Source organism: Corvus hawaiiensis, chromosome 14 (genome assembly GCF_020740725.1).
Source record: "Corvus hawaiiensis isolate bCorHaw1 chromosome 14, bCorHaw1.pri.cur, whole genome shotgun sequence".
In the NCBI taxonomy this organism is placed as follows: Eukaryota; Metazoa; Chordata; class Aves; order Passeriformes; family Corvidae; genus Corvus; species Corvus hawaiiensis.
Genome location: NC_063226.1, coordinates 2,875,678 through 2,901,261, shown reverse-complemented (window position 1 = coordinate 2,901,261; position 25,584 = coordinate 2,875,678). Strand labels below are relative to the sequence as shown.

Genomic DNA, 25,584 nt, shown 5'->3' with positions numbered 1-25,584 from the left:
AATGTAGTTCTAGATTCCAATATTTATTTTAGCAGATTTGTCAGCACTAGTGTTTTTTAAAAAGCTGTGTTTGTGCAATATATGGAGCATTTTGGTACCGTTCCAGAGATGTTCAACAAATCCCATGAAAAATATTGATCATTTTCAAATTGATCTCGCAGTTCTGTGATTTTTTTTGGAATGAAAATAGATCTTTTTTCACTGGGATTGTACTTTCACTACAAATATAAAACATACAGTGATGAATGCAGGAATATTTTTAATGAGTTTTTAAATATATTTCTCATGAACTCTTACGATTTAGTTTTGTCTGTATCATCAGACACCTGAATTATGTAATAAGCACTTTTTCACTGATGGTGTTGGGGGGTTTTTTTATGCTGATGGTTTCAGATCATGTCCAAAGTTGCTCCACAAACAGAAATAATCCCTTTGTCTTTGATGGTTTCCTTGAAATTGAATATTGGTATAGGTCCTCCAGTGACTGAACTTTGGCTTCATTCCTCATTTCCACACTCACTCATACAATACAAAATCTGAATCACATCTGTCCAGGAATTTAATAGCTTTTCTTTAGAAATAGAGAATCTGGATGAAAAAAATCACTATCACTCCCACATTTCCTCTTTAGTTTCTAGAGTATCTGTTTATTGCTGTGTTTGCTCTGGAGCTTTCTTAAGTTTCTGGAGCTTAAAGCAAAATCAGATGTTGAAAAATAAAGATAAATATAAAAATGTATATTCCTGTATAGAGTATATGTATAAATATATATTCCATGACAGTTTCAGAAAAATAATGTGGTTCTTTTCTGTTTAAATACACTGTCAAGCTAAAGTGTGTTCTTTCCGTGTCTTGTAGGGTCAAAATGTATTTGGTCTTGACATAACTGAGACACCTGAGGGAGATAAGTGGCCTCAACTGATTGTCCAGCAGATCCTGGATAGGGAGCAGAAGGACACCTATGTGATGAAAATCAAAGTTGAGGATGGTGGGAGCCCCCCGAGGTCCAGCACTGCCATCCTGCAGGTCACAGTGACCGATGTCAACGACAACCGCCCGGTGTTCAAAGAGAACGACATCGAGGTCAGCGTGCCAGAAAATGCCCCAGTGGGCACCTCTGTCTCCCAGCTCCATGCCACCGACGCAGACCTGGGCTCAAATGCACAGATCCACTTCTATTTCAGCAATCAGATCTCCAGCCTGGCCAAAAGGCTCTTTGCCATCGATAACACCACTGGCCTCATCACCATCAGGGAACCACTGGACAGGGAGGAATCTCCTGTGCACAAATTAACTGTTTTGGCAAGCGATGGCAGCTCAACGCCATCAAGAGCAACAGTGACTGTTAATGTCACAGATATTAATGACAATGTCCCATCTATAGACACGAGGTACATCATCAATCCGGTGAATGGGACGGTGCTTTTGTCTGAGAAGGCTCCCCTTAATACAAAAATTGCGTTGATAACAGTGATGGACAAGGACGCTGATCAGAATGGGAAAGTTACCTGTTTTACAGACCACGATGTCCCTTTCAGGCTAAAACCAGTGTTTGATAATCAGTTTCTCCTGGAGACAGCCACGTTTCTAGACTATGAAGCGACACGGGAATATGCCATCAAAATTGTGGCTTCGGATTCGGGGAAGCCTCCCTTAAACCAGTCTGCAATGCTCCTGATCAAAATTAAAGATGAAAATGACAATGCCCCAGTTTTCACACAGCCTATCATAGGTCTTTCCATCCCTGAAAACAACGCTCCTGGTACTCAGCTAACCAAGATCAGTGCTACGGATGCCGACAGCGGGCGGAATGCTGAGATCAGCTACATCCTGGGTTCCGATGCGCCCCCAATATTCAACCTGGACCGCCGTACAGGCATCCTGACAGCAGTGAGAAAGCTGGACAGAGAAAAGCAAGACAGGTACTCTTTCACTGTGCTGGCTAAGGATAATGGGATGCCACCTTTGCAGACCAATGCTACCGTGACGGTGTCGGTGCTGGACCAGAATGATAACAGCCCTGCTTTCACACATAATGAATATAATTTCTATGTGCCAGAAAACCTGCCCATGTATGGCACAGTGGGGCTTATCACAGTTACGGATGCTGATGCGGGAGACAACGCTGCGGTCACTCTCTCTATCTTAAATGGTAGAGATAATTTCATTATAGATCCACTTACTGGTGTAATAAGACCTAATATAACCTTTGATAGGGAGCAGCAGGGGTCATACACTTTCCAGGTGAAAGCAGTGGATGGAGGAAGACTGCAGCGTTCCTCAACTGCCAAAGTGACCATCAATGTTGTTGATGTAAATGATAACAGGCCTGTTTTTGTTATTCCCTCATCTAATTATTCCTATGAGTTGGTCCCAACGTCAGCCAGCCCAGGTTCTGTAGTTACTAAAGTCTTTGCAGTTGATAATGACACGGGAATGAACGCAGAGCTCCGCTATAGCATCATAGGTGGGAACTCCAGGGGCTTGTTTACCATTGACCAATTAACAGGCAATATTACTTTGAAAGAGAAGGTGATTACATCAGATCATGGCTTGCACAGACTGGTGATCAAAGTGAATGACCTGGGACAGCCGGAGTCTCTTTACACGATAGCTCTTGTGCACTTGTTTGTGAACGAGACGGTCACCAACAGCTCCTATGTGCAAGAGTTGGTGCGTAGGAATATGGAAACTCCAGTTGGCCAGAACATTGGGGATGGTGAGATAACCCCACAGACCAATGATTATGTCAAGATCATCATTGCCATTATTGCAGGCACCATGACAGTTATTCTGGTAATTTTTGTTACCGCTTTAGTCCGGTGCCGCCAGACGCCCAGGCACAAGGTTGTCCAAAAAAATAAGCAGAGTGGTGAATGGGTTTCCCCCAACCAAGAGAATAGGCAGATCAAGAAAAAGAAGAAGAAGAAGAAGCGCTCTCCAAAAAGTCTCCTCCTCAACTTTGTGACTATTGAAGAATCTAAGCCTGATGACCCTGGCCACGAGCACATAAATGGCACTTTAGACATTCCCGTAGAGCTAGAAGAACAGACTATGGGAAAGTATAACTGGGCCACCACACCAACCACATTTAAACCTGATAGCCCAGACTTAGCAAAGCACTACAAGTCTGCTTCTCCGCAGCCTACCTTTCAAATTAAACCCGAGACTCCTGTACCCCCCAAGAAGCACCATGTCATTCAGGAATTGCCTCTAGATAACACCTTTGTGGTGGGCTGTGACTCACTTTCCAAGTGTTCATCCAGCAGCTCGGACCCTTACAGTGTTTCTGAATGCAGCTGTCAAGGAGGCTTCAAGACCCCAGGCCCCATACACACCAGACAGGTAATGGAATTTTAAGGTGCTTTCTTCCTTCTTCCCTCCTTACTTTGCCAATCCTATAACTCTAGTTTGAAGTGCTGCAAGATAAATTCTCCTGCAAGGAGTAAAAGTCTGAAAGTTCATATTCCATTGAGGTGTTGCAAAGTAAACAATTCAAGCTTCCTCAGCGGTAAGGGAGAAAATGAGAAAGGAAAAGAGTGTTGTCTGTGAGGAGACTGAGCAGGCAGAGATCCCTCTGGTGGTATCCCGACTGCAGATGGCAGCATGGCACTTCCCGCCTCGCCGCGGGACCTCGAGCAGCTCGGGAGGCGCGGGGGGCGGTGGGACTGTCCTCTCCAGTCTGGTGTGCTCGAGGATCGAAGCGATCCAGGCCAGGTGGAAAGCAATAAAGCTTTACAGGAGCTCATAAGTGGTTCTTAATATTAATGGAGTCTGGAATTGCAGCCTTCATTTGGGCGTAGCTTTGCTTCAAGGTCTCACAGAAGCGGGCGAGGATTTTCCTCCGAGAGTTTCAGTGCCATTTTCAGACTGGAAGGAACATTAAATCTGGTGGAATGACACAGCTGACAGGCAAAGTTAGGGAAAAATTAGAAGCATCAGCATAATTGATCTCACTTATTTGCTGCTCTGCCTGATAAACTAGGTATTAGCTTCATAGAAATGCAGTACAACAAAGGAAATGCCTAAAGAATCCTCAGCTTAATATTAAAAATAAATTGAGAACTAAAGTACCCCTTATTCTTCAAGACTCCACAGAAGAGCTTTAAGTCACTGGAGGTAGAATCTAGTGTTTATCCATATTCTGAACAGTTTAATAAAACTTTTCTGTTTTTCTGTTTACTTCTCTTTCTTCATAAGTATCACAAGGTTTTCAGTGGGGATAGTTTTCTAGTTAAACTTTAGTTGGTCAAGGAATTAATCAAAGTAACATGTACTTCAAGAGTGCTTATTTTATTATTGATAATACATTTTGGCTTGATCATACATTTAACTTAATATATTCATTGGGAACAAATCCTCAGCATGACTAAGTTGTTAACGTTCTTCCTCCAGCTGAATTTTTTTCTGGGAGGTTTGTTTTACTACAGCTGTAATGATAACAACATGCATAAAAAAAGCTTTGCATTAAATGCAGTCATCATATCTTTGAAAATTTCAGGCTCTGTTGTTTATTTTATTATATTTTGTTCCCTTTACCAACACAAATTTGTATGGTAATCTATATCACTATGTACAGCATTTTTTATTCAATATATTTCAATGCGTTAAGTTACATTACATATTAGAAAAGCCTCTTGCCAGTTTGTTCATCTGTTTGAACTCCCGTCACCGAGGAGAGGGCAGTGCTGTTTTCAGCATTTCTGTAGGCCTGATCTAAGTGATTTCTTTCAATGGAGTTCTGGTACAGTTCCTGTGAGTCAAAAAGGTTCTGCCACTGTCTGCTGAAACACACTTTGTCATGCAGTAATGCAGCTAACAAAGAAAGAAAGCTCATGACTCTCAAAGTCCCTTCTCTGGCAGTAAAAAGCTAGAAAGCAGAATGGAAAGCAATTCTCTTCTGCAGAAGTTGGTTGGCGAAAAGGAGCATTTCTTTTTATCTGTTACAGGGGTTCCTATCTGGAAAAGCAGAATAGAACTGTGGGTTTTTTTAATGCTCACTAGCTGATATTAGCTTATCTTCATAGAGCTTCGCCTAACGTTGTTAGGAATGTATGCTGAATAGATAAGAAAAGAGATTACTGTTACAATTTGTACTGATTTTGTTAAAATTACAGCTATCCTTATTTCAGGCATATTTTTCTGCATGAAAGTGATAACATTGTGTGGAGGAAGGGTAACTAATCATCACAATGGCCCTTTACACTTATTTGGATAGAGTGTTTACCTTCAAACACATGAATTCACTTTTTTTTTTTTTTTTTTAAAGATATATATATATAAATAATTTCATGAATGCATTATTTACATAAATTGAGCAAGAGAGGCCACTAGAGGAAATACTTTGTGTTGTGTTGGACTGTGAAATGAAAATTATATTTCATGATAAGTAAAAATGAGTAAAGAATTTCTTAAAGCTCAATGGATCTTTTAAAATCAGTCTCACTCCTGGCTCTGTGTGTTGTAACCTGGATAGTTTTGTCTGCAGTGGGGCTTTGGAAGGTGTCTCAGGACAGGCTACCTGAGAGTTGTCTCTGTTAGCCTATAAAACGAAGAAACAAATATAAATACAAATAATCCTGAGGCACGGTGCTCCAGTTGTCCTGCTGTCCCACCACCCTTCAGCCTCAGAGACCAACAGATTTTCGTGGTTCAGGATGATTTTGTGCCAGGCACTCTCTTTATTTTGCAGAAAACTGTGGGGCAAGCTGGAGAACAGAAAGACAGTTCAGTTAAAGGGAGATGTGCTAGTTTGAAGAGTGAAAATAAGATGCCTGATATAAGGGGAAAATAGAATCATTTATCGCTTTTACCTTAGTGCAGCTCTTTTACAAGGCAAAAGTTCTCTGAAGGAGCCTGAAGAAGATTCTGTTCACTGTGAAGTGTCTCTTCAGTTTGAGGACTGATATTATTATAGGCTGCGCATCTCAACTATTGTTAGTTTTGTCCATGCAAGACTTTCTACTCAGATATTTGAAGTAATACTGTGTTACAGCTAAAAATATATGTTTTCTTTGGAAGCTCTAAATTTTGTGTCTGTCTGAATGGTATTGATTCAGGTCTTTAAAGAAAGGAAACTATGCCTTTGCTTTACTGCTAAATTTGTCTAAGTGGTCTATAAAATGACAGAAAGTCATTATAACAGTCATACGCAAAAAGCATGCAAGCAAAGATGGAGAGGTTTTTCTGCTAAAAAACCCCAAAATATCTCTTTAGTGGTCATGTGGGCAAATAAATACAGCAGTGCAACAGCTGAAATTTTTATGGGGAAGCAATTGGAGACTCCTGAAGCAGCTGAGGACACTTTGAATCATAAACTACAGGAAGCTGAAGAGGGAAAGTATGGTCTTAATGTAACGTCCCCTAAGAGAGAGGTTAAATTTTGCTGTGTTTGTCTGTGAGAAAAGGCGAGGGGCAGAGGTACTGATATTACTCTGAAGTTACCCAGGAGGAGTTAATCAATACCAGTGGCAATAGACCTTCAGAGTAGCATGCTTTTTTGGGGGATGTCGTAGAGATAATTCTTTTAAAGGAGTTTCACCAAGTGATATAAATTGTGAAGGGGCTTATTCATAATAAGGTTTTTCAAAATAAGGATATCTGGAGTGTTCCAAAATCAAACTGACTTTCCATGTCATCAGGTTTCCATTGTTTTGGCAGTCGTGGGCCTCACAGAAATTTTCTTTGGTGCAGAAACATACAACATCTTTAAAGTTTATTTGTCTGCAAGCTTTGTAAAAGCTCAGTTATTTTTGACATTCACCTCAGTGGGAGCAAACTGTGTGAAGTGCTCCAGACTGACACAAATCTTCTAATTCTCTTTGCATTTGCATGGGAATGACGAAAAGAAGGGAGAGGAGTTTTCTTTAGTCTCATTTTAATGTAACACAATTTCAAAATCTGAAATCTTTGCTCATGTTCTTTAAAACAACATTCAGACGTTTCAGATTCCTGTCTAGGTATCAGCCTGTCTAGTCAAAACACGCATAATTATAGAGCACAGTTTTATCTGTGGCAGCTTGATTCAAAGAAGGTAATGCTGCAAAGATTCATCAGAACTTGCCTTGCATCCTCCTTCTTCTTGTCCCTTTCTTTTACTGAATGCTATTTCAGATGTGCCTTTCATTTGAAAATAGTAGAATGAATACTATAGGAACGGGGGAAATCTTTTCAAATTTACAGCTGGTCACCCAGGAAGGGTCCTGTGATCTTTTGGGTTGTTATCTTTACCTTCAGAACAAGTTTTTTCTGCCTTGGTGCTACTGAGGAGCTGTGAGTGCCCCTTGAAGCAGCACCTCTCCCACTGGAGGAGCTGGAAGGTGCAATGTGCTCCTCATCTGTGATTCTCTGCTGTTTGCAGGGGTTCTCCCTCATCTGTCCAGCTGGCCTCTGGTCTGTCTGTGAATCCAGCTGCACTGCCAGGACACTGTACCATGTTGAGAAGCTGCTGAGGGAGGGAACAGGCACGGAGATTGATTTTTGTCATGTTTGCTGATGCAAATCTTCATTAGGGGAGTTCAGTTGGCGGGATTCTATCATCTGTGAATTTACCCACACTTAGGAATAGAAATTTCAGATGACACAGGGGTCTCTGCTGGACTGGCTTGTTAGGAGCTGATGGAGATAGACATTACACTCCTTACAGAAATCTACAGAATGGGAAGTAGACCTCATTTAAAATACACAGCATTTTGGAGCCCCACTGTCTCAGTTCTGTGATTCTATCACTGCCTGCTTAGACCTGATTACAGTTATGGGATATTTGGTTTTCTGATTTAAAATGTGGTGAAATGTCATTATAGCTTCCCACTCACTATGAGAACAGTGTGCTCAGGATGTGAATTGAAGGAATATTGCGCTGTTCCTGAAAATAATAGCTCTGAAACTCACCTGTTCTGTGAATCTTTAGCTGCAGGATTTTTTGTTTTGTGTAATAACAGTGAGTTTAATTTAGAATCCTGTGATCATCAGTAGGCAGGGCTGATGCTTCTGAGGTGTAAAATATACATAACACTGGTGTTTTGCATTGACAGATACAGAGTAAATTGCACTCAAAGAACATTTTCTCCTAAATTTTAGCTAAATAGCTGTTGGTATAAGCCCTTCCAAAAAGCCATTTCTAAATTGATTACTATGACTCTAAGTATTCTCATTATTTTACCTTAATTTTCTGACTGGTAATTTTGCTTGGGGTTCTGATCTGATGCCATGTATATACATTTCACAAAAAAATGAAATTTGAAGAGACTTCTGACTGAAGTATGAGTCAAAGTGTGCAAGTCATAAGTTAGCAAGCAATTATTTAAATGTGCATCACTACTGAAGTAAAGCTGATCAAGAAAATGCTTTTCCTCTGTGCAACACTCGTAGAAAATCTTCGGTGTTTTCTTTTGATACCTTTCTCTAGAAAAGCATGGGGAAGGTATCTGGAAAGTGTCCCCTTTACCTCATAGTAGAAGGCAAAAACAGAGCATGAGGAGGAGTAAAAAAGAAATTTGTGTTTTGTGTGAGGAAATAATGAAAGGTTTTGAATATGACAAAAAAAACCCCAAACTAATCAAGAGCAAAAAATACACTTTTTTTTTTCCCCAGTAAGACCTTACTGACTGAGTTTATACTGAAGTTGGTAAATGAGGTTGCAGCATTAATAACGGAGTGATTTTTGTGCAAGCCAGAATGACACACAACTCCCTCTTCAACAGCCACTTGCCTTGGGCTAGAAGCAATATAATATTTCAAACATTAAGTGCATTTCACATCATTTTTTTTTCAGTGGGATAACTGAAAAATTTACTCTTTCCTCCTTGTGACCCAACTGTGTTATTTCAAATGTCTTGCTTAGCTATAAACTATTGCTAACGATGAAGTCTGAGTTAACTGTGGTTTAATTTTCCCAGTTGATTATTTTCCTGTTTTCTCCCAGAAGGTATTGCACTCAATAATCTGCAGTTGATAGCAATTTCCTGACCAGTGAGTGGCTGGTGTCTTGGTGACTGTGGTATTGATAGTGCTTTCTTTTCTGTGAAATAATTGATCAGAATGGCTTAATTTCTGTGAATCTTTAGGACTAACCCCGTTGATGATAAATGTAGATTAAAGATGTAAAATAATTCTTCAAATAAAAAAATATTTTATGCTTTTAGGAATGATGCTCTTGTATGAAGTCCACAAAAACCCTGTAGAACCTGTTGTAGGTAGTGCAGCAGCATTCTGACAGCCCTAATCTTGCAACAGCACTTTGGGTTTGAGTGGATAAAGCAAAAAAAGGAGTAAGAAACTTAGAATAATATCCATAGAAGCTATTTCTGTGGCTCCTTCTGTTGCAGCATTTGTGCTATGTGTGTAGAGATCTTTGCCTGTGCTGGGAACACACACACACCAGCAATGGTTGGTTACTTAGAACTCAGAACATCCCAGACCACACAGTGCCTGACGTGGTAGAGATTTGGTAGCAATTTGGAAGCAAACGTGACAATTTATGGTGAAAATGCTGCAGGAAAGGGCTTTTCTCATGCTGTTTCTCTGTTTGCCAGCTCTGAACGCCATCGCAGCTGATGTTATGTACTGAAGTCGTACGTGTACTCAATGATGTTAAGCCAGCAAATATGAAAACAAGGAAATAGCACGAGAAAGCCCTTTGTCCTGTCTCTGGTTGCCGAAGACATTTATCGCCTCATCTCCAGAGGGGTTTGGAAGTGACGATGAACTGTTCAAGCTGCCCTACTGAAAGGTATCAAGGGCAAGAATTTTTTAAAAGGAAAAGACAAAGAAATTTTAGTACGTTGTGCTATAGTGTTCTATAATGTAGTTTTGCTAAGAAAAAAAGTAATGTGACCCATCCTTCTTCACAGTTGGTGATTATGGTAAATTTATTTTGCTTGTAATCATCTTCTTGTCCCAGATTTTTTCCTTATTTATTTTAGTTGAAACAATTAGGAATTTTGTTTCTATGAATATATTAAAAGGGAGCAATAAATTTTATTCATATGTTAAAAAGAGAATGTAAAGTTCTTTATACTCCCTGCATTAAAAAGAAAAACAAATGAGTTGTAGTCACTTATAGCACCATTACACATGTTAAGAATTAAGTGTTATTTATATCTATTCCATAATCTTTTTAATGATGATATTGCTGCTATGGGTCATAAATAGAATTGATCAAGTTACTGCTTTCTCATTTTCTAGGCACAATAGTAGTAGTGAAAAACTAGAACTTCATGCTTTCTTACCCACAACATTTTGTAATAAATGGTCACCTTTTAAATAACTGGAAAGCATTCACATAACTTTTAAAAATAAACTTTAATTTGCATTTTGCTTGCTGAAGTCTAGATAATGTCTGTTTAACAGGTGCCAAACATTTAACCTTTTGAAGTATTTTTATTTAAAAAAAAAAAAAAAGTCATAAATCCAGTGGCTTGATTTTCAGTGTCATAAAATAGGAAATAGTATACATAATTTTTTCACTGTTAGCCAGCACATGGGGTGGGTGGAAATGGCCTACTGTTGTTTCTTTGGTTTTTTTTTTTTTTTTTGTTTTTCCCCCAAATATTTTTCTATAAAGGTTTTGTTTTGTTTGTTTGTTTGGCTTTTTTGTTTGTTGTTTGTTGCTTTTTTTTTCCCTTAAAGTTTTAATATTATCATTTGTTATTTAGCACTGCTCATTTACATAATAAAACTTGAGAATCATAGCTTTGTTTGAAGGTTGATTGCAAGTTCTTGTATATTGCCTCACATTTTAGGTAGTAATGCTTAATATGTATCATCTATAATATTAGAACTTCATATGCAATGCGAAATCTCTTAGGAAGCAAAGGAGTATAAAGAACCCTGTTCTGCACTTGTATGAAGACGTGTAATATTAGTTTGCTAGAATAAAGTGAAATACAGACACTGCTTTTAACTGGGATGTATACAGTATATAGAACTTTCTTTTAAAGAAAGAGGTTATTAATGATTCATGAATTAGACTACAACATGGAATTCTTACACATTACTGTATGTTTGATGTAAAGATATTTATAGGCTTGTACTTAATAATCACGTTGCCTCAGTTCTTGGACTGCAGAATGTCTACCATGACTGTTGCCTATAGTTTGCTCCACATTTGCTATCTGGCTCTTTCAAAAAAAAATGTGTATTTGGCTATTTGATCTGTAAAATAAATTCTATTAATAATGAAGTACGTATTGTAATTTAGCATATTGTATTGCATAATTATAGCTATGACTGTTACGGAAAAATTTTCATTTCTGGTGATGGAATAATTTTCTTGGGAAGAAGTTCATGTACCTGTGAGACAGTTTTGCTGTTCCTATTTATCACAGCCTTGCAGCATTTATGCTTCAAACTAAAATTCCCCAACACTTCCAGTGGTCAAACATGCAGTGACATTTATTGACTCAATGCCACAATTCAGCCAGTTTAAAGTTCATTCCCAATCCCAGAAGTGCTGTTCAGTGTCCCAAACATGGTCCTGCCTGTTGCTGCTGCAGTTTGTGGAGGTGCTTCCTAGGTGGGTGGTAGGATGATTCAGTGATGTTTAAGAGTGTCAACCCTTCTGCCTTGTTCAGAGTGCTTTGTCAGGCAGACAGGATGATTTCACAGACTTTGAGTTTCTGTTTTTACTTTGAGTCTTTGGATGTCTTTCCTTATGAGAATTAGGTTGGATTTCCTTTTTGGGAAAACCCCTATACATAAATTTAATGTTTGATTCAGAGAAGCACCAAATAACTTCAATGCTTACCTTGAAACTTTTTTTTTTTTAAACTCAAGGGATACTGAGTGGAGATAATACAATTTAGTCATCTCAAGTGAACATGTAGTTGCTCTCAGTTTTTTTTCTCTGGTGGTGACAAGGCATAGATAGACTAAAGCGGGTTATTTTGATTTTAGGACTGCATACCCTCTAGAAGTGCCTACTTTGTTACATTGAGTATGAAGAGAACCTTTGATAAGTACTTTTCTTGTACCAGATGTGCCAGTTATGTGCTTTCAGAGAAAAAATAGACTTCATTTTGAGTTCCTTTGCTTTTAACTTAGCTGAAACTCAACTTTTTCCTAGTATTACACTGGTCCTATCATTCTAGTCTACCAATAAGTAATTCTAAAAGAATCTAGGATGGTTTTAAAATTTGTTAAAGTTACACCAATGAAATAAAAGATATATCACATGGTTTGTTGGTCCAAATCAGTAATCTCTCTCCTCTGGTTCTCTCATGAGTCAGCCCAGCCAAATATGATAATCTTCCAAATGCCCTAAGGGAAAGCCAGCAACCTCTTAAGTGGCTCAGTTTCATGCATTTTTTCTGTTTCAATTTTTGTTCTCTTACATCTAAGTATCACTTTTTAAAAAGTGGTATTTTCATAGACTGGTTTAAAACTTGTTCTGAGCTGATTTCCTCTTGATGGTTGAATGGGTTCATGAAAATCTCATGAAAGCCTAATGTTTGTTGACCGAATATGTGTGTGTGCTGGATATCAGTTTCTACACTTTCCTGTCATGAATGCCAGTCAAAAATTTCTATTTTTTTTTAAATAGTATTAATACCCTGAGTCAAAGCTTGGTACATGTGTTTCAGAACCAACTCTGTTTCTCAAATATTTTCACCCACAGAAATATTTTTTTTCTGACTTCTTAGAAGTCAGAGTACCTTATGAGAAAAAATCACTGAGTTGACCAAACGTTACTTTTGAAATTGACAACTCATTATATTTTCTTTGGAATATCAACATATTAATCACAGTTCAGACTGCAATTATTACAGTTACCTCAGTATAAACTCCTCCAGACATTCCCCCTTTTCCCTGGAGCTCATTGCCTCATCCCCTGAGCAGCAGGCTGTGTCTGTAGGGAAAGCTCTCGAGCCTGCTTTGGGTCAGTTCCAGTGTGGCTGAGCAAAAAGAAAACTTCTCTATGTATTGCCAGTTTTAGATTTAACTGATCCAGTTTTAGATTTAAGTGATCCCATGGCTGCTTCCAGCCCTCCAGCACAGCAGCCAGGGCTGGCTCTCAGACGAGCTGGCTGCATCCAGTGCTGTGTTGCCAACACGTGGAATTGTTATGGATTTCTGTGTCTACCAAAGCTCCCTCCCACCCGACCTCAAACACCCTTGAGAGCGAGTGAGGCACTTCAGGAACTTTGGGGGATTTCAATCCTTCTGAGTTTAATTGAGTGGGGGACTTCTGAAGGGCAGTAGGGGGCTGTCAGGAACAAAGCTGGTTTGTGATGTAAATAGAATTATATTTTTAACATAAACTGTAATGCTGCAGGGTTTTTTTTGTTACACTTTGCCAGTGATTTCACATTTTGCCATAAAACATATATTTATGGTGTATCCTGGTCTTACGTATTATTTGTAAAATCTTTTTAACAAATAATTTGAATATATATATTTTTGCTTTCATATTGAATTACTGAGCATTGTTCCTTTTATGTCTTATTTATCTATTTCTAAAATAAATTTTGTTTGACAATTATCTCTGTATACCTTCTGGAGAAGCACTGTTTTTAAATACACCTCTGGTCTGTTTGCTTAATGCATGCACACCATCAAGCATCTATGGAGACTGGTATTTTTCACAGTTTAGGACTTAAATAACGTAGCCACACGTAAGCTTTGCAAGAAGAAATGTGCCTCTTTGAAAACCTCATACTCTTCAGCAGAACATTTCTTTTGTCTACAATTTTTTCAAAGAAATCTAAGCAGGAATTCCGAGAGTTACACGGTTCCTAGTGATGTTTCCAGGCACTGTGAGTGTTTATATCTGTCTCTGTATGTATTTTGTTTGCATGTGTAGGTGAGGGGCACGAGGGTGCACACGCCACTGCTGACACATTCAGTTAGCAGAGGTTGTAGGCAGTAACTGCTGCACAGGCTGGAACTGCAGATATCTGCCTATCCCAGCATCTCTTGCTGTGAAAGATAGCCAGGCTCTAAGGATTTCAATCTGCCACATTATTTGATTTTTGGAAGATTTGTCTTCCCTTCTGAGAGTGTACTGGATTCTCAATATGTGAGAAAATGACTCTTGGTGGCTTGGAGGTTAGGATACAAATATGAAAAGTACAGTTTTGAGTTTTAGTGCTATGATTCTTTTGCTAGGTTATTTTACTCATTCTGATACTGTCTCTCAGTATTCTGAAATGCAATTTTTTTCTACTAAATAGACTCATATTCTTAAATTTTGCCACTGAAAATATAGTGAAAATGACTTTTTTGTGTTTTCTCCAAATTGTGAGCTTCTGCTTATTTCATAAATAGACACATGTAAATCAAATTCAGTTACTTGTATGCATAGAGATGGATATTAAGTGTGATACCAGGAATTTTTCAGGGTCACTATTGACTTTTTTCAATCTTTTAAATAGGTTTTATTCATTTACGTTTTCATTTCCAAGGAAGGTGTTCATTCAAGCTGAAATCACTTTTTTCCAATAAAAGCTGAACAATGATATCAGAGGTATGAGGTTTGATTTCTCATTGCTGAACTCCAGCTAAGAATTATGAGCTGAATTTTGGTCTGTTGTTCTCAGCATTGTTTCCATCCTTTCCTAAGAGAAGGGTTCCGTGGCTGTTGGATGGATGAAGTGCCCTCTGCTCCTGTTCTATGTTTCCTTCTGGGCTGTGATCTGAAAGCCTCCAATCATAGGTTTTCCCACACAAAAATACTTTTCCTAGGTCTGGATCTAAACCATCCATGTGCTGATGTTTTTTTCTCTCCCTCTCTTCTATGAAAAAGAAACCAACAGGGGACAAATTCTGGTCTTTTCCAGACACTTGGGCACGTGTGTTTCAGACAAGCAAATGAACTTCAAACAGGTGACTGGGATTTGGAAAGTCCTTTCCTTTGAAAGGGGTATTGGGGTATTTGAGTAATTGGAAATTACTCAGAATTCTGTGATTGACAACCAGACTTGGCAGTGTCTGCATGGACGAGGTCATGGCCACGTGCAGGGGTTAGGCAGAGCTGGGATGGAAAGGGATGAGGGAAAAGGAAGATCTTGTCAGTCTGTAATTATTCTTGTGGTGAGAAACTGAATCAAAGTCTTAAGTGCCACATCAGAGATCTTTGCAGATGCAGTTTTGAGTCGCATTGGGACAATTTTCTTAATTGTTTTAGTGTTGATTTATTTGGGATAAAAGCAGCAGAATTCTGCTGCTAACTTAGAGTGTATGTGAACACGTGGATGTGTGTTCATATCTGGGTTGAAAAGTGACTCAGATCAGGTTTATTGGGATTGAAAGGTAAGGTGTCTTTGTTGTATTGTTGACTGATTTTTGTAGATTGCTAGAAATTGTGTTTCCCTCCTTTTGAAAACAAATGTGTTTGGAGCTGTAAGTGAAGAATAAAAGTAACTCAGACTTGGAAAAATATATGGTACAGTTTTCTTTGCTATTTAACTGGAAGAAACTGCTTCAATTCCTAAAGATGGTACAAAAACGTTGATTTTTTTTTTTTTAATTTTTTAACTTGAGCTGAGGTAAAATTACAGTTTTTGTATAACGATAAACTGCCTTCTACCTTTTTTGCATTTTAATTCTTGAAATACATTAAAATAAATTTAAATCAAGTGCTTTTGCTTGCCAGTACCCAGTTATTGTAACTACCTAAACACATAGGTACAGATATTTTGAACTCTACTCTATGAAAACCTAAGTATTTTCTACCTTCTGTCTTCTGTTCTCCAAAGTTTGTGTTTCTGGAGGTGTTTGACATGAAACCGTCTGTAGCCAACACACCAAGGAATCAAACTGAAGGTGGAAAAGGGCTTTTCTGTTTAAATAAGTCTATTTGTAAACAAAACTTCAAGAGGGGAGGAAAACATTGGATTATGTTCTCAAGCTTAGCAGAAGGGAAACAACAACTTCTCCAGCCTGCTGAGATTTTGATTGCTATTGATTTCAAAGTTAGAAGCCCAAACAACTGCAATTTATACGAGAAGTGTTTCTCCCAACTCGTGTTAAACCCAGAACTCAGTGAGAGCTGCAGCTAAGAGCTGCTGCCACTTGTGAAGGTGTATGAGATATTGTTATTAGCAGCAGTGATCAGCATTGTTGTATTCACTGCTCACAGTCCGTGCTGAGTCACCTTGATCTGTTATATTTGCTAGACCTGAGTGGGAACAATGGATTTACCAAAAATCCTGCAAGAAAATCTTGGTTTTTCCTCCTTCGAATAGCAGTCATACTCTATCCAAATACAGATATCTAATACTTTTCAGAAGTGTCTTATTAGACACGCTGTATGCTTACCTTTTTAATTCTTATTTTATATATTGTAGAAGCTTATACATGGGTATAGATATAGATACAAACAAAAAGATATGGTAATTTTCTAAAACTTTTCTTGTTTTCTTTATAAGAGACTGTTCAAAGACATTTCTTGCTGTTTAGAAGCATGAGGCTGAATGGATTTTTCAACGGCCTGAAGCAGATTTTTAATCTAGCAAAGTGACATTGTGACTAATTTAAAAAACATGGATAAACAGATTGGTGTTTGCTTACATGCAGCAATCATCAAACCTACTGATTTTGCAAACAAGAGTCTGGAGGATTTGATAAATGCATTTTAAGAAACTTGTATGGCCAAAGTTGTAAATCAGTCCCTGCTAAAGGATCTTTCCTGATTCCTTCCCTTTCATCACCAAGTTTATTGTAAGACCACTTCTGTGCATTATGACTTTGGCCAACTTTTAACCCAAGTTACTTCGTAGCCTGTCCATCAAATGTTGTCTTTATTCTTCCCTGTTGGAAAATAATACACATATGGTCTAACACTCTGAGATTCTTGTTTTCTTGTCTTTAATGGATGGCTTAGGATTTTCCTATTGTGATGTTTTCCTATTTTTACATTATTATATTGAAACTGTGGGTGGGTGGGGGATTTCTGCATAAGGATCCAGACATTTGTAAGATCCTGCACTTGGTGATGTGTCAATTTGACATTTGACAACAGCACTGTGATAATAACCAAAGTAATTATTACCAGATGTATGAACCTCCTGGGACAATGTATTATAACCATTGAGGATGTGTCAGTGGGTCACACGGTATATTTCTATTTCTTACATCAGAATTCTTAAAGATTGCAGATCATGGAATCATAAAATGGTTCAGGTTCTGAGCGATCTGTGAAAGTCACCTACGCCAGTCATGGCACTCAAACCCAGGCTCTTTCAGATCAGTTTTCCCTGGCCCTTGTTCAGTTGACTTCTAATATTTTAGGATCCTCAAGAGTATGTCGGTATTTCAGTGGAAATCAGAACCCTAATTGTTTTTATGAATCCACTGCCCACATGTATAAATACCCAATGAATTCGAATTACTTTTAGCTGTAAATTTTTAAAATATATCTATTGGTATGGATTTTTGGGATGAACCCCCAAGTACACTGTTTGCTGCTCACTTGTATGGCTTTTATCAACTTCCGTTTTCATCTTTATTTTATAAATATGTTGTGAGTATTTATTCAAATTTCATCTAGTGGTAGTGAAAGCGCTGAGAAGTTGGCACAGTCTGGATAGTTTTGCTCACAATGGGGGTATCAAACCTCTTCAGAAACTTATCTCAAAGGTTGGATATCAAAAGCAGACAGAAATGACAGAATAATTCTGTCAGGAACAGTTAAACCAGGAAAATGTAATTGGAGGCAAAAAAGCCTTTTGATGCTTCCTGTATACAAGATATACAGTGGTGCAATTATCTGCTTTCAGCTCCCAAGCATGATTTATTAGTTACAGTAGTTTGGGTTTGAAACACTGAACATGGCTGAGACAGCATGTGCTCACTTGTGTGAGGGCTCCAACATCTGTCCTCACAATCCTCTTACAGGCTGTCTTTGAGGATTTAGGAAATGGCAACATGAGTTCTGAAATGGATATGAAAGAACAGGAGTTAGGAGAGGGGGGTTGGAAGAGGATATTCCATTATTTCATTGCCCCTTTTTAACACATTAACTCCTTGAACTGTTTGTTTTTATTATTCCAGATGGGAGCAAGATGCATATAAATGAATAAAATGAAATAGAACAAATCAAATGCTTGGCTGCTGTTCAAGAGCTGCTGAGGCTGAGCTTTATTAAATTCACATGAGGATATGATAACTGTGGAATTTCACACAATAAACTGCACTAATCTTACTCGTGAAGAACATAATTTTTCTTGAGATAGATGAGAGAATCTGAAATTTTGTCATGAAAAAAAGTCCCTTTGGAGCTTTATTTTCTGAGGGCATTCACCACTTGAGTGAAATCTGTACATGTCCCACACCCACAAACAGAATCTTCATGCACAATCCATTTTTACACATCAAAAGTTTCAAGGGTTTGTTCTTCCTCCGTGGCAAAGTGGAGAATACTTCAAAGTAAGTTACTGTGTTCTGTGTTAAAGCTCTTCCCTGTGTCATCCAAAGTCCCTTCAGGAATAAGCATAGTTATATTTTAAAAGGGGGGCAAGAGCATTACATTTTAAAATTATATTAGTTATGTTTAATTTATATTTAAATAGGAAAACATTAAAGGAGAGCAAACCAAATATTTTTTATGATTATTTGCAGGGTATAATTCACATTGATGCCTTTTCTTTTTTGTGCCTGTAGACCATTTTTATGCTTCTGCAGTTGAATGACTGTTTATAACTCAATGCTTTTAAGACATTACCTGTTACTTAATGTAATTAATGTTATTTTTAATATGCTGTTTTTCCTTATTTCTTTTTACTGAAACTCCAAAGTTACTGTTCAAAATTTCAGACTTTTTTTCCCCTCAAAACTCCAAAAGTATAATTCCTCACAATACTCACATAATACATTTTGTTACATTTTCCATTTAAATGTAGTATAAAACTGCATTCATAAACTATTTCCTTGTATCTAAAATGAAGGAAAAAGAAAATGCTAAAACTCAGGGTTAAATGACTGAGCTCTCAAATTTATTGAGAACCTTTTCTTTAACAGAAAAACAAAAGAAAAATCGAAATTGTATGGGAAATTTTTATAGGAACTGATTAATCATTACCTTCCAAAACTCATATATAATTAGAGTGGACATCACATGGAAATAAAAACAGTAGAAGGAACCTGCTGTTTTAGTGTTTTGATGGCATCTCATGTATTTGGTTGGGTAATGTCACACACGTCAATTTGCTTTCGTGGGGCTGAATAACTCGTTCAGTGCTGTCTCCTTTGAAAATGAGTGAGAGACACAACCTGTCTGCCTGAGAAACTGAAGGAATTCATCAAAGCCACAAAGGTAGGACTCACCTGCAGACTACCTGCACTTATTCCTGGAAACAGCAGTCCAATGGTCCACAAAAAAGATAATGGCCAGACAAAGCCTGACATGTGTCATAACACATAGAGAACCTTTTCTTCTTGTGAAACCAGCCCCAATAAAAGCTCAGATTTAATCAGAACTGGTTTGCCTCTCCCTATGTCAATCAAACCTTTTATATGGATAATCTGAGGAGAATAGGGTTGAGAACACAAAGTCTACTTTTGTATTATTAAGATGAAAAGATTCTGCTGGGGTTTGATAACACTGGAGATGCAGAGGCTGTTACAGAAACATAATGAATATCAAATGTATCTGCAAAAAGGACTTTTTATCAAGATAAAATCCTGATGAAAAATGCCACTTTTTATTTTCCACCAGACAGGTTTAAAGACTGCAAGTCAAGAATGTAGATCTTTATTTAATGGAGGTATTTAGTTTAGAACACTCTGTGCTGAAATATGAGCCTTGAATTCAGTTGTTTCTCATCTGAGCTAAAAAAAAAAAAAAATAAAATTAATATTAGACTTAGTTCTTTCATATTCAAAGACAGAATATTAATAAATTAGAATTTACCAGTGGATGTCACAACCTTGTGGGTAAATCTGTATAACATGTTATTCCAAATGAATTCTGTAGCATTTGAACTCATTTCAGTGTAACTAATTTTGTTTCTTTGTTTGTTTTTAAATTATTTCCAGAAGAGCAAGTATCTGACTAGTCACTTCTAATTTATACATCTCAGAAGTACTGGGTTCCATGAGAGATGAGATCAGATTTGGTACAATGAAGCAAAAGTTGGCATATGCTAATTTTATATGGTGGGTCAATGACTGAGTTTTTTGGTTTTGGTTTTTTTTAAGGTAGGATAGGGTTATTAGTCTGCTGTTAATTTTTTGATTGCTTTCTGTTTAGGGTGTTATTCAGGAAGGAGAATGAGGAGCTGGAACAGGATGTTCCATTTCTGATCAAACAAATGTTACGTGATGGGAATTCTCAAGGGAATGTATCATAATCTCCTACAGGGATTGTGGCAGATTGGCTTACACTGCTTGTGTTCCACAACTTGTGTGGTTGTAAGGTTTGTGTGGATCTTCTTTTTGGTAATTGTTCTTCCTTTAGCCATACTGTGGCCTGAGATTGGAAGAAAAAGACAGAAGGTGAGAAAGGCTTAATAGCAATTTTGTTTTTGAAAGGGAGAGGCTGGTTGATCCAGCTTCAATCTTTACAGCTGGATCAACCAATAATTATTGAATTACAGAGACAAATGGCAACTGCAGAACCTTATGGGTCAGCACGACACCAGCTGTAACCAGGAGAGTGAGAAGGAAAGGTGAATCCATACCACATATGGTAATAACATTTTGAGAGGATATCCAAAACCAGATAGGTGGGAATGGAAAACCCCGTCTTTGCTATGTAAAAGACAAAGAAAATAAAAGAAAACTGAATTTCGTCTCTCTGCTGTTTGGTGTGTGGTTGAGGCTGATTGGGGTTTTCTTACTGAGAGACAGAACTGCACTGGCTGTACCCCAGGGGTTTATGGAGCCATATCCAGGTGTTGGTGTGATCTCCCCAAAACAATGATCAGACCAAATCCCTCTCCCATACCAGCATTTTGTGCCTATTATAGTAGGAGAAATGCTGAGGTGATGTTTTACTTGTTACTGTCTTTGGGTTATTTTTATTGTCTTTTGCAAATTTAGAACAGAATGGCTGGCAGAGGGGATCAGGGAAGGTGCTGTATCAGGCAGATCAGGTGTATCAGGCTGGACTGTCAGAGTGCTGAAGCTTGGGGAGAGAGAATAAGCAGAGCACCTGCAGCCCTACCATTCACTTGGGATTATGTAATACTGGGTGTGGAAGGCAGACATTTTTGTAGTGATTTCTTCCAAGTGATCATAGTTTCAGTTTTGAATGACTGTAAAGGTAGCAGAATTTTTTTTATTTTTTTTTTTTAATGAAAGACTTAGCTTGGAATTCATTTCTTCTGTAGGAGGTGAAGGAAGAGAGCCCCACGGAGAGAATCACTGCTGTAGCTGTCTCAAGCTCACACAAGCTACAATGAGTCACTCTTAACTCTCTTTCCTCTAGGTACTGTAGGAGGTAGCTGTGTGAACACTTGGCTTTTAGATAGCTAAGGCTGAGTAAGATGATTTCTGAAATCTAATACAAAAATAATTTTAAAAACTAGGGCTCACAAAGCTGAGAACGTTTTGAAGCCATGACCTTTAGTCCTATAGGCAGATTGCTCTCAGTTAGAAAGAGTTGAAGAAATTAAAAGACAGATAACACAGAGAGGAGTTTTTAAACTAAGTAGAAGTATTGTACTCAGATATTTTCACCTCCAGTGACTCTAATGTTAGGGTGCTTATTCCACTGTGTGTTGTTCAAAGTTGTTTGAAATATTAGCAAATTTTATTGTGAAGAGAGAGATTAAATTCTCTGATATATTCCCCTTATTTCTCTAGAATAAACCATTTCTATGCTGTGTTATAATGATTGTATTTCTTACCATTAAAGTGATTTCTCCTCATTACATCCTTTTTGTATATATATTTTCACCAGTTTGATTCACCTGCTTTACTCTTTGCCATAATCTGGCAGAGACCCAAGTGCATTCCTTCTGCTTGTTTATTTGGCATATCAGTTATAACCAATATAAACACCAAGAGAAAAGGACCAGGGGTTTTGGAGAACATGCATTTAGGGAGGAGGCGCATGCCTCAGACAAACTGCCGTGGATCCTGGTTCATTCCAGCAGACTGAAAACCATGATTCAGGAGCAAGTGAGAAATGTTGTCTTCAGGCAGTGGGTGGTGTAAGCACTTTGGTTTTTTTGCAAAGTTCACTGGTGTCAACATGCATGATTTTGTTTCCTTTGATAGCATCTAACCTTTGGAGGAAATGCCAACCCCTTTGTGCTGTGCTGGCACCCATGGCAGGGACTGTGGGTCTGTCAGTGGGACCTGGGTCAGTCCCTGTGGCAACACATCCTCACCAGATAAAGTTCATGTCATGGGAGAGGGGGCAGAGTCAGTGTCATCCTGAGCTGTGTCCCTGCTCTGCTGATCCATCACTTGCAGCAAAACATTTTGGGAGAAGAGTCCAACAGAGAATCTTTCAGAAAAGTCTTGACATTTTGCCATGTAAGTACTACTACAAAGCCTAAGCTGAGTTAATGGTTTTAAAGTTTTCCTGATCCTCTTGGATTATGCCACCTGTACTGCTTTTTGGAAAAACTAGACTAAGAATGATAATTTGTCAGTATAATAATTCTGAGATGGGTTATAAATGGAAAATATTCCATTTGGTTGCCTGTTTCCTCTTCCCTGAAACTTTTGGAAGACTGAGCAGCACAGCTGCATCTTTATGCACAAGTGTAGGAGCAGAAGTTGGAAGTAGGGTGATGGGAAGGTGGGAAGTGGGCACTTTGAGGGGGAGGATTTTATCCAAATTAAATCTAGAAACTCCTAAAATGTCACAGAAATATTTGAAGCAGAAGAAACTTGGTTTTTTGCATAACTTTTACTGAAGTCCAGAAATTTTGTTGTGTATTGGGCAGTTTTTAAGGAGCACTGTGAGGGGTGAAAAGAGCCTTATAATGTAGAAAACTGAAATTAAACTCCACTGTAATACAATTCTGCCTTTTATTTTTTTTTTTCTTTCTTTCCCAATAGTCTATTGGTCTTTACTGCTTTTGTTGACAGACATCCCAAATCTCATCAACTGCTATCCCGTGTGATATTAATTAACACATTTATTGTGATGTCCAGAAGGATGTCAAAGTCTAATTAGACACTTGAACTATATTTCCAGTGTGAGTACAGCTCCTGTCTTGTCAGGGTTTGTGTTTTAGGGTGATGAGGCAAAGCTGCTCATTGTGATAACAATTTCAGACTGGGGAGGTTTCAAACCTGAACCTTCCTGAGTACTCCCGATACTCATGTGCAAGACTGAAGGAGTAGAGAAAACCCAACGTCAACACAAACTGTATCTTAATCTAGTTTCTATTAAGAAAACCTGACAAAAAATTACTTTTGATGGCTGCATGTTGGTAAACCATAAAAGAAGAATTTCTATTATTGCTATTTCTTACTTGGCTGATTTCTTCAAGGCTACGTCTTGAAGCTATTTTAATGGAAAACCAAAGTTACAGTTATTATCTGATGCTTCATCTAATTTTCTTTCTTCTGGTTTGGAGCAATAACTTGCATTTACTGTCGGAAAAAAAGAGCAAGATAAATGTATAATGAAGAGGTAGAATGATTTCCTATAAAGACCTCTTTGCAGTACTGTACATCGTATTGCATTTTATTTATTCACAGCTTTGCACTCGAAGAAAACTACAAGGAGATGAAACTTCCAGAGGAAAACCCCTATGAAATGAGAACAAACAATATCAGAGCATAAGGTGTCTTGCTAACCTTTAAAAATGCGATTCAGTCCCACACAATTTTCCTCAATCAGGAGCAAATCTGCAGCTCTTTAGCAGCAAACCAATCAGTTGGGTTCTCACTCACTTTGATGTGTGAGTTGAAATTTAATACAGAAAAGAAAAGACCTTTTGGGAAATCATATTAATGGAGGTTCATTTCCATTATGTCCAGTTTTCTTTCATTATTGGATACTTGTAGGGATAGGTCTTTTCCCCAGAGTGCCCTTCTCTAGATCACTGTGTTGTGTGTGTGCTTCTTCCAGTGCCTTGAAATCAGTGTGATATTCTGCTACTGCTTTCTCCTATCTTATCTTGCTGCATTAATTTTAGCTGTGAAATTTCATAGGATAAAATTTTAGGATCATTTGTCCCTCACTGTGCTTTGACACACTGTATTTCTCTGTTCAGTGGCAAAAGGTTGCCATTGCTTTTCAGGATATGATTCATTTGGAGCTTTATATGCAACTGAAGATCTTTGCATGGTCTCAAGTGCTGAACAACAACCAAAAAGTGAAGTATTTTAGTAAATTGCTGGAGTTAATGACCCTTATAATGATCGAGGGTCATTATCTGCTTTTAGCTCCCTCTATTACCTACTTCTACTGACTCAAAGCACTGGAACTTGATTATCATAGTGAATGAGTGCTCGTGTTTTACAGTGGAATCGCAGGCAACTGCACTGCTCAGGAGTTGAAGCTGCTGAGTGCCACTGGTGGAGTATGAGGTCATTCCTGTTTTTCAGAAATTCTTACTTTTGCTCATGCCTAAGATGGGCTTTTCAAACTGCACAGGCAAACTCTGCTCGCAGTGCTGGAGTTAACCACTGACTTCTGGGGAAGCACAGTAAGGTCAATGCACAAAGCTCTACAAAACTCCATTTATCTGGTTTTCATTGCAGGCTATCATTAAGAAGGCAGCCAGTATGAAACAGGGGTTTAGCTGGGAATGCATGTGTCATTGAAACGGCTGGAGTTACAGATGACTCCATTACTGTCACTCTTTTATCTAATGCCATATTGATTTATTTTCAAATTACTTAATTTTTCAGTGTTCTGTGTAGGTTAGAGATCCATCTTTTCAGCCAATGCCAAACTGGTATGGACTACACTGAGAATTATACCTTTTATGACATTATATCAAATCAGGTAATTCCGTGTGTCTGTATAATGAAGTGTTACATTAAGCTAAACTGAGGATTATGTCAAATTAAACTGTGGCTTAATTCTCAGATTTGAAGCAGAAGTTACTTTGGTTTTGAGTAATCAGAGAGATGTGTGTGTACACATATTTATTTCGCTAGTTGTCTACAGATGTCTACAGAAGAAAAAATATTTAAATATTTAGAAGAATTTAAGTGTTGATGACTGATGAAGGCCTGTGTTTAGAGCCATTCAAATTAAGGCTTCTCTTTGCTGATCCACTGCTACTCGCATCTGCTCACTGGGGTTTCTTTCACGGGGTTAAGCTAGGACTGGATGAATCTAAGTTGAAACAAGACCACTCTGGTTGATAGGACAGTGGTTTGATCAGAGTGAGATGTAATGGATCAATTACCTTGCTAATTGGAGAGGGACAGAATTGTCAGCTCAGGAATGATGATCTGAACCCTCTTTTTAGGAAAGGGAGATTGCTGTGAAGCAGTGGAAGGGAAGGAGAAGTCTTCCATTTCAGCAGTAGATGTTGTAATGTATAGATCTTTGAACAGTAAAGACACATGATTAATGTGTTGCTAAAGTCTGCTGGTCATCCTCACCAGTCATCCTGAGAAAGGGCAGGTGGGAACTAATGAATATTTTGTGGGGAATCTTCAATTTAAGTGAAATGAAATGTTGCTCAAGCAAACAGAGGGGACAGGGACTCACTCAAGACAGTG

The 25,584-nt window shown here is 38.1% G+C and overlaps 1 protein-coding gene across 5 annotated transcripts in view; it reads left to right on the top strand.

Annotated features, from left to right (window-relative positions):
• The window catches only part of PCDH11X (protocadherin 11 X-linked), a 439,566-nt gene that overhangs the window by 66,854 nt on the left and 347,128 nt on the right, over positions 1-25,584 (top strand). For 4 of the 5 annotated variants that reach the window (XM_048318513.1, XM_048318511.1, XM_048318512.1 and 1 more), the window contains one exon: positions 859-3,345. In XM_048318513.1, coding sequence (XP_048174470.1) covers positions 859-3,345 — 2,487 coding nt within the window. Of the gene's footprint in view, positions 1-858; positions 3,346-9,533; positions 11,183-25,584 lie in introns of those variants that run through there. The other variant, XM_048318515.1, reaches the window with a different exon arrangement.